The sequence below is a fragment of the Silene latifolia genome, chromosome 11, assembly GCF_048544455.1.
Source record: "Silene latifolia isolate original U9 population chromosome 11, ASM4854445v1, whole genome shotgun sequence".
In the NCBI taxonomy this organism is placed as follows: Eukaryota; Viridiplantae; Streptophyta; class Magnoliopsida; order Caryophyllales; family Caryophyllaceae; genus Silene; species Silene latifolia.
Genome location: NC_133536.1, coordinates 207,265,680 through 207,282,326, shown reverse-complemented (window position 1 = coordinate 207,282,326; position 16,647 = coordinate 207,265,680). Strand labels below are relative to the sequence as shown.

Genomic DNA, 16,647 nt, shown 5'->3' with positions numbered 1-16,647 from the left:
CAGTTGGATGCAATGCGGGTGGTGAAGAGAGTAGAGGGTATGAGAAGGGAGATGGAGGTGGATACGGGAAACGTGGAGGCAGCAGGGGCCATTATGGGTGAGCAGGGGCAGTGGGCGAAACCAGAACGGGGGTATGTGAAGTTGAATATAGATGCGGGAGTGAAGGAAGGTTGGGGAATGGGAGTAAGAGTGGTTTGCCGAGGAAACAATGGTGAGGTGGTGTGGGGCTTATCAGAGCATAGGAGGGAGGAGATGGAACCAAAGCTAGCGGAGACTATGGCGATTCTCGAAGGAGTTAAAGAGGCGAGGAACAGAGGACATTCGAATATAATCATCGAGAGCGACTGCAAACCGGTGATTGACGCTTTAAAGAAGAAGGAGCACGGCCAGAGTGATTTCCATTTGATTTTAGATGACATTTTCTATTTTAGTTCTGCTTTTAATTCAGTTATTTGGTCTTTTGTTAGTCGGAAACTCAATAGTGTAGCACATGAGCTTGCCCATTATAGTTCGTCTGAAATAGGTAGGCAAGTATGGGATAGTTTGTTACCCGAACAAGTTATGTCGTTGGTTACTCGTGACATTAATGAGATGAGGTAAACCCGTTTTTGGGGTTGTTTCAAAAAAAAAAAAAAAAAAACAAGTGACGGACATTTAGAGAAAAAGGATTGTACATCGGATGTACTACATCATACTTAATCACTTTTTTGAGTTTTTGTGTAATTTTTTCGAGTACTATGAAGTTTATAAATTACATTTTAGTTTTATGATGTCAAAAATCAAATTTTGTTGAGCTTATATGTTATCTTTTTGAGTTATAATGTAACTTTTTTAGATTAAAGTTTAAGTAAATAAACTCAAAAACTTTATAATAAAACTCAAAAAAATTAGATTAAAACTCAAAAACTTTATCTTAATGCTAAAAAACTATACCATCTGATGTACTACATCAGATGTATAATCCACTTACTGGACATTTATGATAAACTAAAGCTAACATTAATAACTTGTTACAAAGTATTTGTTTCACATAATTAATATGATGAATAAAACCCACATTTGTTTCACACAATTAATTAAGCAGACAATATGATCTTTTGGTACATCAAGTAATGCTATTCAAAGCTTCATCACATCCGGTATATGGACCGGGTATCGGTCAATGCAGTCGGCCCAAGGCCCATCAACATGTGTCTTAATAGTCCGGTTACACTTCCAAACCGCGCTATTACACTTAAACCCGCTTCCAAATGCAATTTGCCAAACTCGATCACCCTTATTCATCCTCCCCTTCGACTCAATGTAGCTTAGCTCGTACCAAAGGGAAGACGAAGACGTGTTCCCGAACCTATGAAGCGTCATCCTAGACGCTTCACAATGTTCAGACGACAATTGAAGGTTCTTCTGAAGCTCGTCTATGACCGCCCTACCACCCGCATGAATACAAAAATGTTCGAAGGCTTGCTTGAAATCGGGTATATAAGGCTTCCATTTCGGGTTAAATATTTTCCGACCAATTAACGAGAATAAAAATAAAAGTTGTTCGGACGCCGGTAGGACTAATGGGCCCATTGTAGTGATATTGGACTTTAAAGCCTCCCCGGCTATTGCCATTAAATCCTTTTGAAGTGAAATTCCGACTTTGCCCTCTTTGTCTTCCTCTTGGAATACACACTTATATGCCTTGTCGTCCGCACCCTTATGGGTACGGACAACATGGAGAAGCTGGTACTTGGACCTACGCTTCTCCTTTGGCTTGTTCGATAACAAGATTGTCGCACATCCCACACGGAATAGGCAATTTGGCAAGAGCATCGCACGCTCGTTCCCTTGATAATAGTTTGGCGTTATGATCTCCGTGCTGATCACTAGGGCATATGAATTCGGGTGCACCTGTTTATTTACCAAAAAAAAAAACGTATTAACACGGTTTACGATGAAAAAACAGCTAGTCGTCTAGTCTTATTTAGGACGGACATATCCATTTTATAATAAAAATCGATCCAAGTACTACCATTTAATGAATTAATGATAGTAACTAGTAACAAACTTTTACCAGTCCAGGCAATTGACCATTTGACCCTATATAACTGATATTCGTATTTATTTGATATGTTTTTTTGTGAGAAATAGGAACATACATCGGATGTATTACCTCATAGCTCATTTGTTTTTGAGCTTATGTGTATTTTTTCTGAGCATTTTTAAGTTTATCAGTTACATTTTGATTTTTTCCCGCCAAAACTCAAATTTAACTGAGTTTATATGTAATGTTTTTGAGTTATATTGTAATTTTTTGAGCTTAATATTTAAGTGAATGAACTCAAAAACTTTATAATAAAACTCAGAAACTTTAAAACAAAACTCGAAAATGCTCAAAATCTACACAACTGGTGGTAGTACATCGGATGTATAACCCACTTATTGGTTTTTTGTTTAAGACAAATATACAGATATTCATTTTAAACTAGAATTTGGGTTGAAATAAATGAGCCACATATTATACTTGCATGATTTAATTAGCATGTGGCAAAGCCTACAAAACAGTTGCATATAGTGTAGTACTAAGCAATAAGTGTCGAAGAAAAAGAGGAAATTACATAATGAGCCGTTTTCAAGAGTTTATTACGAGTATTAATTAATTTTACGGTCCGCTTTTTTGCCTGTAATGTAAAATATAAGTGTCGATGAAAAAGAGGAAATAACATACTCCGTAATAACATAATGAGAAGTTTTCAAAAGTTTATTACGAGTATTAATTAATTAATTAATTTTACGGTCTATTTTTGACCTATAATATAAGCAATAAATGTCGATGAAAAAGAGGAAATAACATACTCCCTAATAACATAATGAGACGTCTTCGAAAGTTAATTAAGAGTATTAATTAATTTTACGGTCGATTTTTTTTCCCCTATAGTGTAAGCAATAAGTATCGACGAAAAAGAGGAAATAACTTAATAACATAATGAGACGTTTTCGAAAATTTATTAAGAGTATTAATTAAAAGGAAAATGATAAATACAATTCAATGGGTTGTATTTAAGCATTTAATACCCTTCTAAATTTGGTATTAATTTAGAAATTAAGGCATAAATTACACATAAATCAATGCAATTAATATATGTATTAAGTATTTATTTTCTTTTTTAGTTTCTTAAATACACCCCATTGAATTGTATTCATCATTTCCCTTAGTTTTACAGTCAATTTTATTTTGCCCTAACAAGAGTAAACAACATATCGTACCAAAACATGTGTGCGATATAAATTCCACATTGATGAATATTTGTTTGCCACCCAACATTAATTTCTTTCTACTGACATTTTTCACGATTTGGTTGTCACATTACTAAAGCAAGACTTTAAAATTTCGCAATCAATAACCAATTCAGAGTAAGAATTTAATGAAAGTAAATCCGGAGAAACTGTTCGTCCCGTGTAAAACCGTCTCATATTTCCGTAATACAGAATCAACCTATTTAAGCAAAATATTTTACTCATCTAATTTACCAAGTATGGAGTACCATGTAAAAAACCGGCTTGAAACGGATTATTTAAGTTGTTCTTATGACTCCTTTTATAAAAATATCGACCAATGAAAATATTAGAAACGTTGGATTATTTAAATTGTTCTTATGACTTCTTTTATAAAAATATCGACCAATGAAAAAATTAGAAGCGTTACCTGTAACAAGTCGCGGGCCAGGTCGACGGATATCGGGCTACAACTACAACCCATACCCGCTAAATTAAAGCTTTTAATATTACTCCTTAGCTTGTATTTATTGACCACCATAGCAGATAAAGAAGGCGTAGGAGAAAATAAACTACAATTAACGATCAAAATATCAATTTCCTTAGCCTTAACACCCGTCTTTTTTAACAAATCATCGATCGACGAAAAAATGACCATTTCGGCCTCGGCCCGGGCAGCTTCCATAGTAGGATTAGGAGGAATATAATGAATAGCCGGGGGTAAACATGTCTCTTCACCTAAACCCGACCTTTCTAAAATCCTCATTTGAAATTCAACACTTTTCGGGTTATCTTTCAGGTTGAGTCGCGAATGCTCCATAAAAGTCGAAAATGGGACACGGAATATCGACAAGGGTTTAAATAAGGAGTAGTCCACTAAATAAACGGACCGTGGCTTAGACATGAAGTAGACCGTAAGTACAAATATTATAAGAAATGAAGAGCATAACACTTGGATTGTATCCAAATGTAAGGATTTCACTAGGGTTACAATATATTCGGGTCCGACCCGAAGAATCTGGACTAGTACCCCAGCCATAATTGGTATAAGAATAAGACCTAGGAAATGGTTCACTAGGTAACTGTAACCTAGTTTAACGTACTTTAACTTTACAGAATTTGTATGACTCGTATCCATAATAACTTTTATTCAAGCTAAGCAACAATAATATTGTTAATTTTGAATCTAATTGATATATTTTTTTTTTTTGTTATTTAAGTGGGAATTTTTTTCTTTTTTTGTGTGTGTTGTATGTAAAGAAGAAGCTTACAAAAATGAGTGAGGAAGAGGAGGTAATATAAAGAGAAAAAAAGGTGTGTAAGCAATGAATGTGGGTGGATGGGGAGATTAAATTGAAGGTCTCATTATCAAGCAACGCTTTCTTAGTTGGAAGACTTAATTATTTTCATTATTATATTAATTTAATTGATTATTTTGGTTTCATATAAGTGCAATAGTGCATGGTAATATGGTATTGCAAGCTTGCAAACTCAGTTTCAGTATCGGAACTAGGATTAAAAAATTTTAACGGAAATGAACTAATGATACAATAGTAAAATTTGAAAATATTAATTTAATTGATTATTTTGGTTTTGAGTGCATGGTAATATGGTATTGCAAGCTAAGTTTTAGTATCGGAATCAGGATTTAAAATTAGGGTTGAAGAATTTCAACGGGACAACTAATAATACCACGTAAAATTTGAAAATATTAATTTAATTGATTATATTTGGTTTCATTAGTGCATGGTAATGTGGTATAGCAAGATAAGTTTCAGTATCGGAATCTGAATTTAAAATTAGGATCGACGAATCTCAACGGGACGAACTAATAATACAACTACGTAAAATTTGAAAATAGTAATTTAATTGATTATATTTGGTTTCATGAGTGCATGATAATATGGTATAACAAGCTAAGTTTAGTATCAGAATCAGAAAGTGAAATTAGGATTGAAAAATTTCAACAGGTACAACGTAAAATTTGAAAAACTCGAGATTTTCTTAACTATAAATTTTAGATTTTTCATTGTTCAGCAGAACGAGCGCATCATCCGCGAGTCGACCAATGGTGAGCTTGTCATTAATGAGTATCATAATCATAGAGTTGTAGAATTATTGTAAGTCATGCATGAAAAATTAGTTAGATGTTTACACCACAAGGCTTGGCATCCACCTAATTAAGAGGTTATACTCGTGCTGTCATACAAATAACAATTAGTCTTGCTGAAGACGGGTCGGAGCAAGTGACAGGTAATGTCACTCACAAAACGAATAGGGGGGGACAAGGTGGGGGCACCTCCATGTGCTTCCTTCTCTCCTCTATTTGGGTCATTTGTGAGAGAAAATGATATCCGTCATTCCAAAGTGACGGATACGTGCCGTCACAAATGAGATTTTGTGTACAAACATAATGTTTATTGTACTCCGTTTAGGATGATTTTTAATCCTATTGGTTTTTTTTTTCCTTGCTTAATTACTTCCTCTTTGTACTAGCTAATTATGATGGCTTCATCATACGAGTAATCACATTAGAGAGTTTTAATTTCATTATAATGTAAGTCAAGAAAAATTAGTTAGAAATTATAGACATCACATGCATGCATTGGCGCCAAGCTATGCGTCAATCAAATTGTATAAGATGATGGCCCATTTTTACTTGCGGTTCAAGATTCAATCAATCTTTGACAAGGATGCATTACACATTGATCCCGGTATGCCATTTTTAGGCTTATCTAAATGACCCTCAATATCGATTCTTCTATAAGACATCGTTACAGTTAGTTAGACCTGATAAATTGGTCATTTGATTTGGGTCGGGTTACTTTGGGACTGGTCATATACGAGTTAACAATAATCACATGATTTTTGGGTCGTATCACTCAGATTGGGTCGTTGTGGGTTGCTTTGGGTCATTCTCGGGTCAGGATTTTGCCTTAACTAAGTAATTTCAGGCAACTTATTGATCATGTGGGGTCACTTCGGCCTGAGTCGATCTCGATCTGGTCAAACTCGGGTCACGCTTTTCGAGTCTCGGGTCAGCCTTATAGCAAGTTTAACTCAAACTTCGCTAGCTTCGTTTCAAAATTATTATTAATTAATGATTAAAAATGTCAGGCGGGCCAGTTTTTCAAGGTCTGATTATAGTATGAGATTTTTTCAATATCATTCAATTTTATTTTGACAAGTTGATAACTAATTAACTGTAATAACATATTGAGATATACGGAGTAAATTTAAGTTCATATATTGTGGGTTGAAATCATTATATTGAACGGTTTTTTCAGTAACATTGCTCTTACTTATAAGATCGTTTTACATAATAATTCGAGACAATCTGACAATGTAAGTCTACTCTATCAATCACAATACTTAAAACGTAGACAATAATTTGACATAAACCAAACATTTTTTTCCTAAAATTTTGGGACAAACAATGAACTACATATAGAAAGAGTGTCATAATGATTACTCCTATGCATATAATTTTCAGTTTATTTATTTCGCCACAAGTCCATAACACTATAGATAGTACTTGTAGCAGTAACTATTGCTCTAATATTATACCTACACGTGTCTTTTTATGGATTAACTCCTCATTTATTTGGCACACAAATTGTACCATGATGATACATGTAACATGTCCACGTTGTTATTTGCAATTATGATTACTTCTTTTATTCCTTCACTTCTCTTTCAAAATAAAGTATTCTTGGACTTAGATAAATATCATAATAAGCTCTAATTGCAACAATTGTTTAGATATGGAAACAAATGAAATACCTTGGTAAATTACATTAGGCAAATGTCAAGGATAATGAACAACATTATTAGTTACAAATAGACAATCAATAGTAAAACTTAAAGATAGTAAGGCGAGACCTAAGGTCTCGAGAACAACAAAAATTACTCTGTATAAGTTATAGGTCCTGTCTTTTGGACTAAAACTGATCTGATCTGAACTGAACTAAACTTATAGAATCTGAACTGAACTGAACTTATAGTATTTGAACTGAACTTATAAGATATGAACTAAACTGAACTGAACTTATAGAATCTAAAGTGAACTTAAATTAAGTGACGCATAGAATCCGAACTGAACTTATTGGATCTGAACTGAACTTATAGGATATGAACTGAACTAAAATCATAGGATTCAAATTGAACTGAACTTATAGGATCTGAACTAAACTTATACAATCTGAAGTGAACTTAAATTAAGTGGCTTTCAGCCCAAAAGAACAGGCCATAGAGTAACATTTAACAATGTCTCTTGTTATCTACTTATAATAGTTAGCTAAAGGTAGCTACTATAAGTAAGATAAATCAAAATCCCATTTATTCTTATTTAAATAAATGGATCCTTCGTATTGAATTTTTGCAAAGAACAATCTCAATCACGACCAAATCTAAATAGATTTCATGTGGAATTGTTGACCTTAATTACACTTGCATTATACATATATCAGCTAGCTTGACTGGTAGAGTCGCACGGGGTGAGTATTTACTACTTATGATCTGAGTTCAAACGCCATCAATAACATAATTGTCATCATGGCTCCTTTTATACCCATAAAAATTACGTTAACATTATAGAGTATGTTGTAAGTATGTAATTCCATTTTCTAAAATACAGAATCAAAAGACATTTTAAACATTTAAAATTAAAAAACATCTTAAAATATATTTTGTTGTATTTTTTTTGTGTGTATATCATCTGGTTTTATCCAGATTCGAGACGGATATAATTACTAGGTCGGTAAAACTCTCTTCCTCATTAGTTTGAGCATTATTGTATTCTCATGACTTGAACTGAAAACCTGTTCTTATACTAGAATAACCATTTACAGTTTTGTTGTATACGGAGTATAAAATTTGGCCCTTCTTTCGGATCATCGGATATGTTAAACTAAACTTTTAAAGAAGAAGAAGATAATGCAAAATTTTGATGCCATTTAATGTAATATCATGGATACGGGTGCACCCAACTTGATAGACGACCAATTGGTTAGACCCATCTTAGGAATTAATTTAATGGGTAATCACCCTCAAAATCACGTTAACTAAATTAAAAATGATTGGTGTATCATTAAATTCATGGACCAATCACATAACACGTCAAAACTTGTGACTTAATATTGCATTAATTAATTTGGAGTTATTTTTTATAGTTTGTTGGAATAGTTAGTTATCACTTATCACCAATCATCTGTCGTCCATCCAACTTCCAACTGTTTGATGATGATTTTACTTCTACTCCCTCTGTTCCGGGCATTTCTTGTCCTATTTCATTTTGGATTTCTCAGATAATTGTTGTCTTTTTTATTTTAAAATTATATTTGACGAGCAATTTGAACAATCACACTCAATTTGGTCAAATTGTCATCAAATAATTGGTTCCCTTATCTTTTCTTGGTCTTTGTGTCAAAACCAAAGGACAATAATTGACCGATATGAAGGGAGTATATATTATGACTTGTTTTGTCTACAAACTTCAATAACCTCAAGCATATTATATGTACGAATTTACTCCTTTTCTTTAATGGGATACCATTTTTTCAAATTTTACGGAATAATTTAATTTGGATTAACTCGGATTTATATTGTGAATTATTAGATGTTGACGGTAAAACTAAATAACAACGTAAAATTAGTTGATTTAGTTAAGTGGTTGCAAATGAAAACTAATAAATGCCAAGTTATTTACGGTCTATATTGTTAAGCCCTATTATGTTGAACTTAATTTCAATTCATTTTAATCCAGTTCAGCTCTATTCATTACTTCAGTTCAGTTTCATTCAATTTAATTCAGATGCATTCAATATAGTTAAATACATTTCAGTCGAGTTCAATTCAATTTTTTTTCAGCCGAAAAAAACACGGCCTTAATTTCATTTTTTTTTATCACGGGGATGTAAGTTAACATGATACACCCGATAAACGTAAGAATCTCTCCTTATATAGTACTATTCCGTTATGAATAACCTTTGACAATCTATGGACTTTCTTGGCTAATAATAATAATAATACATACGTGCATGTAAAAATAAAGACATGTACGTTGTAGTAAAGGAAGCATTATGTGTTTGTCACTATATTCATACTCAGTGGACTAAAGAACCACACTTCTAATAAATGGATGCCGACTAATTAGTCAATTCCTTTAACACAAACCGTGAAAGATTAATTGTTGATTTAATTAGTCTCACGACGGATATATATCCGTCTAAAATGATGCTTAAAATGGTAATATTTTTAGGCCCCACCATGTAATTTGTTGCTTGTCTTATGCTTACAGTGGGTGGATATTTGCTCCGTCTATAACTATATATAGACGGATATCTCCCGTCTATAATGAGAATTTGTGTTGTTGATTTATTTGTTGGAATAGTCTAGAGTCTAGACTACCATTAAATAAGTTTGAAATTATTATATCCGGAGTAAGTCTCCCGAGAGATTGTTTCTCATTATATTAATGAGAGACATCAAATAAAAACACTAAAATTTTTTAAAAAAATAAATTAAATAAAAAATGATAACTACTTCTCTGAGAGAGGTCTCTCACCATTATTAATGAGAGACCGTCCCTTTTAAGAATTTGTGATCCGTTTAAGAGTAAAACGGGTTAAATACTACTCTGTATAGGTGGGTGAGACAAGCATTTACCATTTCTTAAATATTTTGTTTTTATCTCCTCCATTTATTTAACTTGTTTTATTATTTAAGATGAATATGTTCGATTTAAATAAGAATTTGTACAAGTAATAATTGTAATAATGAGTTTTGATATAACTATATAAAATATAAGTACATATCCACCCACACAAAAGAATTTAGCCAAGCAAGTCATATCCTACACGTAAATGGTTCATATCTTAGAAGAGTATTATGTCCATAACCGTGAATAATTAATTGTTGGAATAGTCTAGACTACCATTAAATAAGTTTGCCGATCTTATTAATAAAACGGGTTAAATATTATTTATAAGTGAATGAGATAAGAGTATACCATTTCTTAGGTATTTTATTTTCATTTTATGTATTTAATTGAACTTTATTATTTAACATGAATATATACGTGTTAAATAAGAATTTGTGCAAGTAATAATTTTGATAATGAGTTTTGATATAACTATATATCAACCCACACAAAAGAATTTAGCCAAGCAAGAATTTGTGAAAGTAATAATTTTGATAATGAGTTTTCAATTCAGCTGCTATAACCCACAAAAAACAAGGCCTAAAGATTGTAAATTTGAGGCCAAATCAGACCCCGGTTCCCGACTTTCTACACTCATGGCTGAACATGGCCTTAAACGCCCTAGAATTTTCTACTCCCTCCACTTTATTCATTTTTTTTTTTACCTTTGATTAAATTAATTTAGCTAAAAGTTGGATTTCATTTTTCAATTGTTTGATAATATCAAACTTTATCATATAAATTTTATAAATTTCATTTAATAAGCAACAACACAGTATGGGAACATCCCTTATTGTATGTTGTTTATTTACAAACGGAACATTATTGCTTAATGAAACGCAATGAAAATGAGGGAAATGCTGTGCAGTACGTGTAGGCTAACCAGGAGGGCCTTTGTGTTGTTCCAATTGCCCCACTTCTCCGTCACATAAAAGCTAGCCTGATATAAACATAACTCTGATCAAACTTTTTTTTCCCTTAAAAATGGTTATTAAATGTAACTTTAAATACATACATGTCTGTCAATGTTTTTAAACCGTGAAAATCGAATCTGCACCTTTTGTGAGCAATGTATATTTGAGGATTTTTTTTTTTTGCAAGCAAGGGAAATGACTTCCTTTCAAACCTTATTGAATCCGCCTAGTCAGAACTATGACGAGTGTCGTTACACCAGAGATCATAAGGAGAGTCCGGCGAGCCCAAACCTCGGGAATACGCGACAGCACGGAAAGCCGGCACCCCGTTTAACAGACCCAAAGGGCCACCGTGCAATACCTCAGTGCTCCCGTCTAGGGCGTCGAACCCGGGACCTCAAGGATTGAGGTGTTAGTACCTTACTCCCTCCTATTCATATAATAACTCTCCCATTTTAAAAAGGCACGCAAATTAAGGAAAGGGTTATTTTATTGTAAAGTAATGTGGTGGTGTAAGGTAATTGGAGAGAGGAAGGTATTATTGTGGGGTAAGATGATTAAAATAAGTATTGTTATTATAAATAGGAGGGAGTATGTCGGAAGAGGTTTCAGTGTTGGAGCCAAGATTACAGCTAGAGACACTAAAAAATCTCGGTGGGGAAGACACAAGTAATTATCACATAATGTAAAGCTAAAGAATATATATTCGGAAATTTTAACTAAAACTTTCAATTTTTTTCCTTGGGCAGCGGGGCCGAGCGTTCCAACTAGCCCCTAGGGAGGAATCCGGCTCTCTTTGATCATTTAAGGCCTCGTTTGGTTGATCCCGAAATTGAATTGACACAGGAAAACCCAATTCGTGTGAATTATTTTCATGTATGCAAATTCACATGAATTCGGAAAACTCGTTTGTTTACGCATATAAGAGTTGAATTCCACCGGAGTTGTCAACTATCTAGGGGGGAGTAGGTAATTCAATTCCTTCATTATGTAGGCATTCGAAACTCCTAGGAAAATTGAATGCCTACATTTTGTCAAATAATTGGCAACCAAACACTCTCCCCTTTTTGTAATTCATGGGATTTTCCAATTCCATGATTTACAAAGACAACCAAATAAGGCCTAAGTTTATATACAATTAATAAATGTATTATTACTCAGCCCTAATTAACTCGGTGCTTTAATTTAAGTATTCACATGTGAGATTAAGCTTTCATATCTTAACCCCTCTGGTTTTATTTCAAGATCAGTCACTTACCCTCCTCACACATGATACCAATTGTCCTAACAAAAACGATTATATTTCTAAAACGGTTATAAGCGCGAAACAATAAATTATCCACTTATATTTAACCACGTGTATGCACTTGAATTACAACGCATTCTTTGTTTTTATTTATTTTGGACCAACTCATTGTTTGAGATGTGCACATAGGATGAAGCTGATGGTGACACCATGCATGTCACCAAAAAATTGGAAGCACTAGAAGGAAATAGAACGTATGTAGTAAAGCAATAACTATAAAATTGAAGTATGAAACGTACGTAGGTAGCCTTAAGTAGGACATGCAAATTATGAATGCTCTCTCTACGTAATACATTATACACAATATTCCACCTCATTCTTCCTCTAGCATATTATGGTGTTCAACATCTTTATCATAGTGGGTAAAGGGTTCGAGTTAGGGTTTGACGGTTTTTAATTATCTTTGCCTTCCAACTATGAAATTATGATTACTTGATTAGCATAGGTAATCTAAAAGGACATTTATTTGTTATTTGGTTGAAAAAAGAATTAGATATATAAAAAAAAAGTTTATTTACCATACAACATGTATAAGCTAGCTGGATTGGGGACTGGATTGAGTTAGAACCGAATTAAGGTTAGGGTCTGATGTGTTACATTTATATATACTCCCCCCCTATTTATCTCGGTTTTATATGAATTATCCACTGATTTTATGAGTTAAATTAATTTCATCTTGTAGGTATTTCTTGTGCTTTATTGTCTTTTGTAGGATTTGAGTCGTTTCTACATACGCTAAATCTCGTCACTTGGAGGAATTCCATGTCAGATGAGTATTGGAGCTTAGGATGGCGTGCTAAGGCCCTAAGAGAGTTTCAAGCCAAAGGGGACGAGTTTCAAGTTGTTCTGATCGAACTCGTATGAAAAAGTTATGACGGTTTTACAATGCGTTGTCAAAAGCCGTTCGCGACCCCAAGCTACGACCCCTACCCCTTGGGGTCATGAATATGATCAAGTGAAGGTGGAAATCAAGCTCAAAGGTGATTAGTGACGACCCCTAGCCATAGAGGTTGCAAGTGTTTGCGAAAAAAGCGAAGAAATGAAGCAACTTGAGCAAGAGTGCTACGACCCCGATCGGGGTTAGCCACCCCGGCTCCCCGGGGTTATGAACAGTCTCAGCGGCTGTTCATTTTCCGACCTTCTCGATCTATATAATGCTTACGTGTTTTATCGAAAACCTATCTTATTTCCGTCATTTACATATTGTATTAGGGTTTAGAAACTTGTCTTTCATTACAATAATTCTCTCATAAACATTTATATTACTTGTTTATTACATTTGAGGGCTTAATCTAAGCATAGTTCTTCTATTTCCCTTGTCCTTGTTGGAGGTGGTGTCCTCCAGTTAGTGCGGATAACGTCATTGCACATACACTTGTACGGACAAGTGGGAGCTTGTTGGGGCTGGTGTCCTTTACAGTTAGTGCAAGGACTTATAAATCTCTAAAAGGATCAAAGGGTATACTTTTGTATCATAATCAGTTGGTCCACGTTTATCAATAACGGTTGGCTTGCTAGATAAGTTTGACGTTATTGTCATACAGATGGCGGTGATCAACTGGTCCCTAAAAGTCACACCTATAGGATACGTTTGAGAGATGTGACGGTATGAAAATACAGTCATGTAGATGCCAAATTTGACTAACCGATTAATTACGAGTTATTTGACTAATAATTAGTCAAAATGTGATGTTGAGATATTTTATTTAATACGGATTAAATAAAATGGGCTTAGGCGAATTAAACAGTTAATTCATAAATTAAATATAAACGGTTATATTTAATTAATGTATATTGAATTAATTATACAATATTGTCTTTGTCGGACATGCATTAATATATCGGCTAATCCTCGTTATTAGACGATATTTTAAAATACCGATAACCGATGACAATTTATAATGAGACCGCGTCATATACATTTAGTTATTTGGGTTCGGACCACGAGTTTAAATGAAGAGGAAATGGAAAAGCCCATTTCTCCTCTCCTCACTCGGTTTGGCCGAATGAAATGAACAAAAGAGAGGCTCACTCTCTTTTGTTAACCTAAGCATTTTTCATTTGTAAAACAATTAGGGTTTTGGGAGAACATTTTTCTCTCTAAACCTAGATCTCACATCTAGCAAAACTCAAATCAAGTTCTCTCAATATTGCAAGGCAATTAGAGAACACTTTTCTCTTGACGGGTAATATCCGTATAATACCCTATAAAATTAGGACTATAACGCAAATTTTATATGTGATTATTGTCATAAAACGAAAACATGAGAAAAACGATAAAGCATTAGAAATAACCTTCGGTCCTAGTGCAATTCGGCAATGAGAGATCAAAGTAGACCTCCTCCTAATTGTTGCACCCAAGATTCTTGAGGGGTAATATCCGTATAATACCCTATAAAATTAGGACTATAACGCAAATTTTATATGTGATTATTGTCATAAAACGAAAACATGAGAAAAACGATAAAGCATTAGAAATAACCTTCGGTCCTAGTGCAATTCGGCAATGAGAGATCAAAGTAGACCTCCTCCTAATTGTTGCACCCAAGATCGTCTAAGAATATGCCCTTGTGCTAGAAAAGTGTTCTCTAATTGCCTTGCAATATTGAGAGAACTTGATTTGAGTTTTGCTAGATGTGAGATCTAGGTTTAGAGAGAAAAATGTTCTCCCAAAACCCTAATTGTTTTACAAATGAAAAATGCTTAGGTTAACAAAAGAGAGTGAGCCTCTCTTTTGTTCATTTCATTCGGCCAAACCGAGTGAGGAGAGGAGAAATGGGCTTTTCCATTTCCTCTTCATTTAAACTCGTGGTCCGAACCCAAATAACTAAATGTATATGACGCGGTCTCATTATAAATTGTCATCGGTTATCGGTATTTTAAAATATCGTCTAATAACGAGGATTAGCCGATATATTAATGCATGTCCGACAAAGACAATATTGTATAATTAATTCAATATACATTAATTAAATATAACCGTTTATATTTAATTTACGAATTAACTGTTTAATTCGCCTAAGCCCATTTTATTTAATCCGTATTAAATAAAATATCTCAACATCACATTTTGACTAATTATTAGTCAAATAACTCAGACTAACTGGTTAGTCAAATTTGGCATCTACATGACTGTATTTTCATACCGTCACATCTCTCAAACGTATCCTATAGGTGTGACTTTTAGGGACCAGTTGATCACCGCCATCTGTATGACAATAACGTCAAACTTATCTAGCAAGCCAACCGTTATTGATAAACGTGGACCAACTGATTATGATACAAAAGTATACCCTTTGATCCTTTTAGAGATTTATAAGTCCTTGCACTAAATCCGTAAAGGACACCAAATTTAACAAGCTCCCACTTGTCCGTACAAGTGTATGTGCAATGACGTTATCCGCACTAACTGGAGGACACCACCTCCAACAAACTCCCACTTGTCCGTACAAGTGTATGTGCGATAACCGATTCTCATATTCATTTAAAATTTCTCCCACTCAATGTAAAACAATTTGCAGATCTGGATCCGCAAAGGTCGTATTTTACAATCGATCTGGATCAAGAGTGGTTTCCCCGAACAGAGAGTAACTTAACTGATAAAACGAATCCGTATCCGAGCATGGCCATGCATTTCAGTTACAGCTCCTCGAGTGGCCCTGAGAAATATCGAGTACCTGATAAAGGCTGAAAATTTCCTACAACTCGACTCCTTCCGATCTAAGCACAAAGATGAAATGACCTTAAAAAAATCTACTTGGCCCCCTGTTACGGATGACCGTGAGAAAGAAACCAAAGTCACCCAAAATCTGCCTTAGTCTCAAGAGACAGTCGATAGTCAAAAGAATCGACTCTTAGGATCACCATGGTAGTCCTATCCACGACCGGGCACCGAATGTTATAAAACATTTAAGACTCCACGTCGATGTCACAATTGTGTCCTACGAGATATCCGTATAACTCGCCTCTGTGATTGGTCAGTCAACCGGTTGACTTATGGCTCGTTGAACCCACCATCAACCAACGTCACAAAATAATTGCCAGAGTTATCAGCTCATGTGGGCAATTAAGGACTGAAAAATATAATGTTTGTTCAGTTCACTTTGTGGTGTTCAAAAATTGTCGCACAATTCCACATGAAAAACAAAATATATAAATATCAAAACGATGATGTTGTATAGAGTACAAAAGAGAATGAATCTAATCCATAAAAGAGTACTACAACTCAGGAACACGTTTAATTCCCATGGAATTAACATGCCCTTCATGCTTATCTTGTCGTAATGGTTTAGTGAGAGGATCTGCTATATTATCATGTGCAGCAATCTTTCCTATCACTACTTCATTTTGCTCCACGTAATCTCGGATTAGATGAGCCTTCCGTTGTATATGTCTAGACGCGACATAGTACTCGGACTCAGTCGTAGAATCTGCTGTAACACTTTGTTTGGAACTCTTTCAGCTGACCG

At 34.2% G+C, this 16,647-nt stretch overlaps 1 protein-coding gene across 1 annotated transcript; it reads right to left on the bottom strand.

Annotated features, from left to right (window-relative positions):
- Positions 1–976: 976 nt before the first annotated feature.
- Positions 977–4,529, bottom strand: LOC141612480 (3-ketoacyl-CoA synthase 6-like). The gene is made up of 2 exons (XM_074431272.1): positions 3,689–4,529; positions 977–1,893 (listed from the first exon to the last, which is right to left on the bottom strand). Exons 1-2 carry the CDS (start codon positions 4,394–4,396, stop codon positions 1,120–1,122), a joined length of 1,482 nt encoding a protein of 493 aa, XP_074287373.1. The 5' UTR covers positions 4,397–4,529; the 3' UTR covers positions 977–1,119.
- Between the last annotated feature and the right edge of the window lie 12,118 nt (positions 4,530–16,647).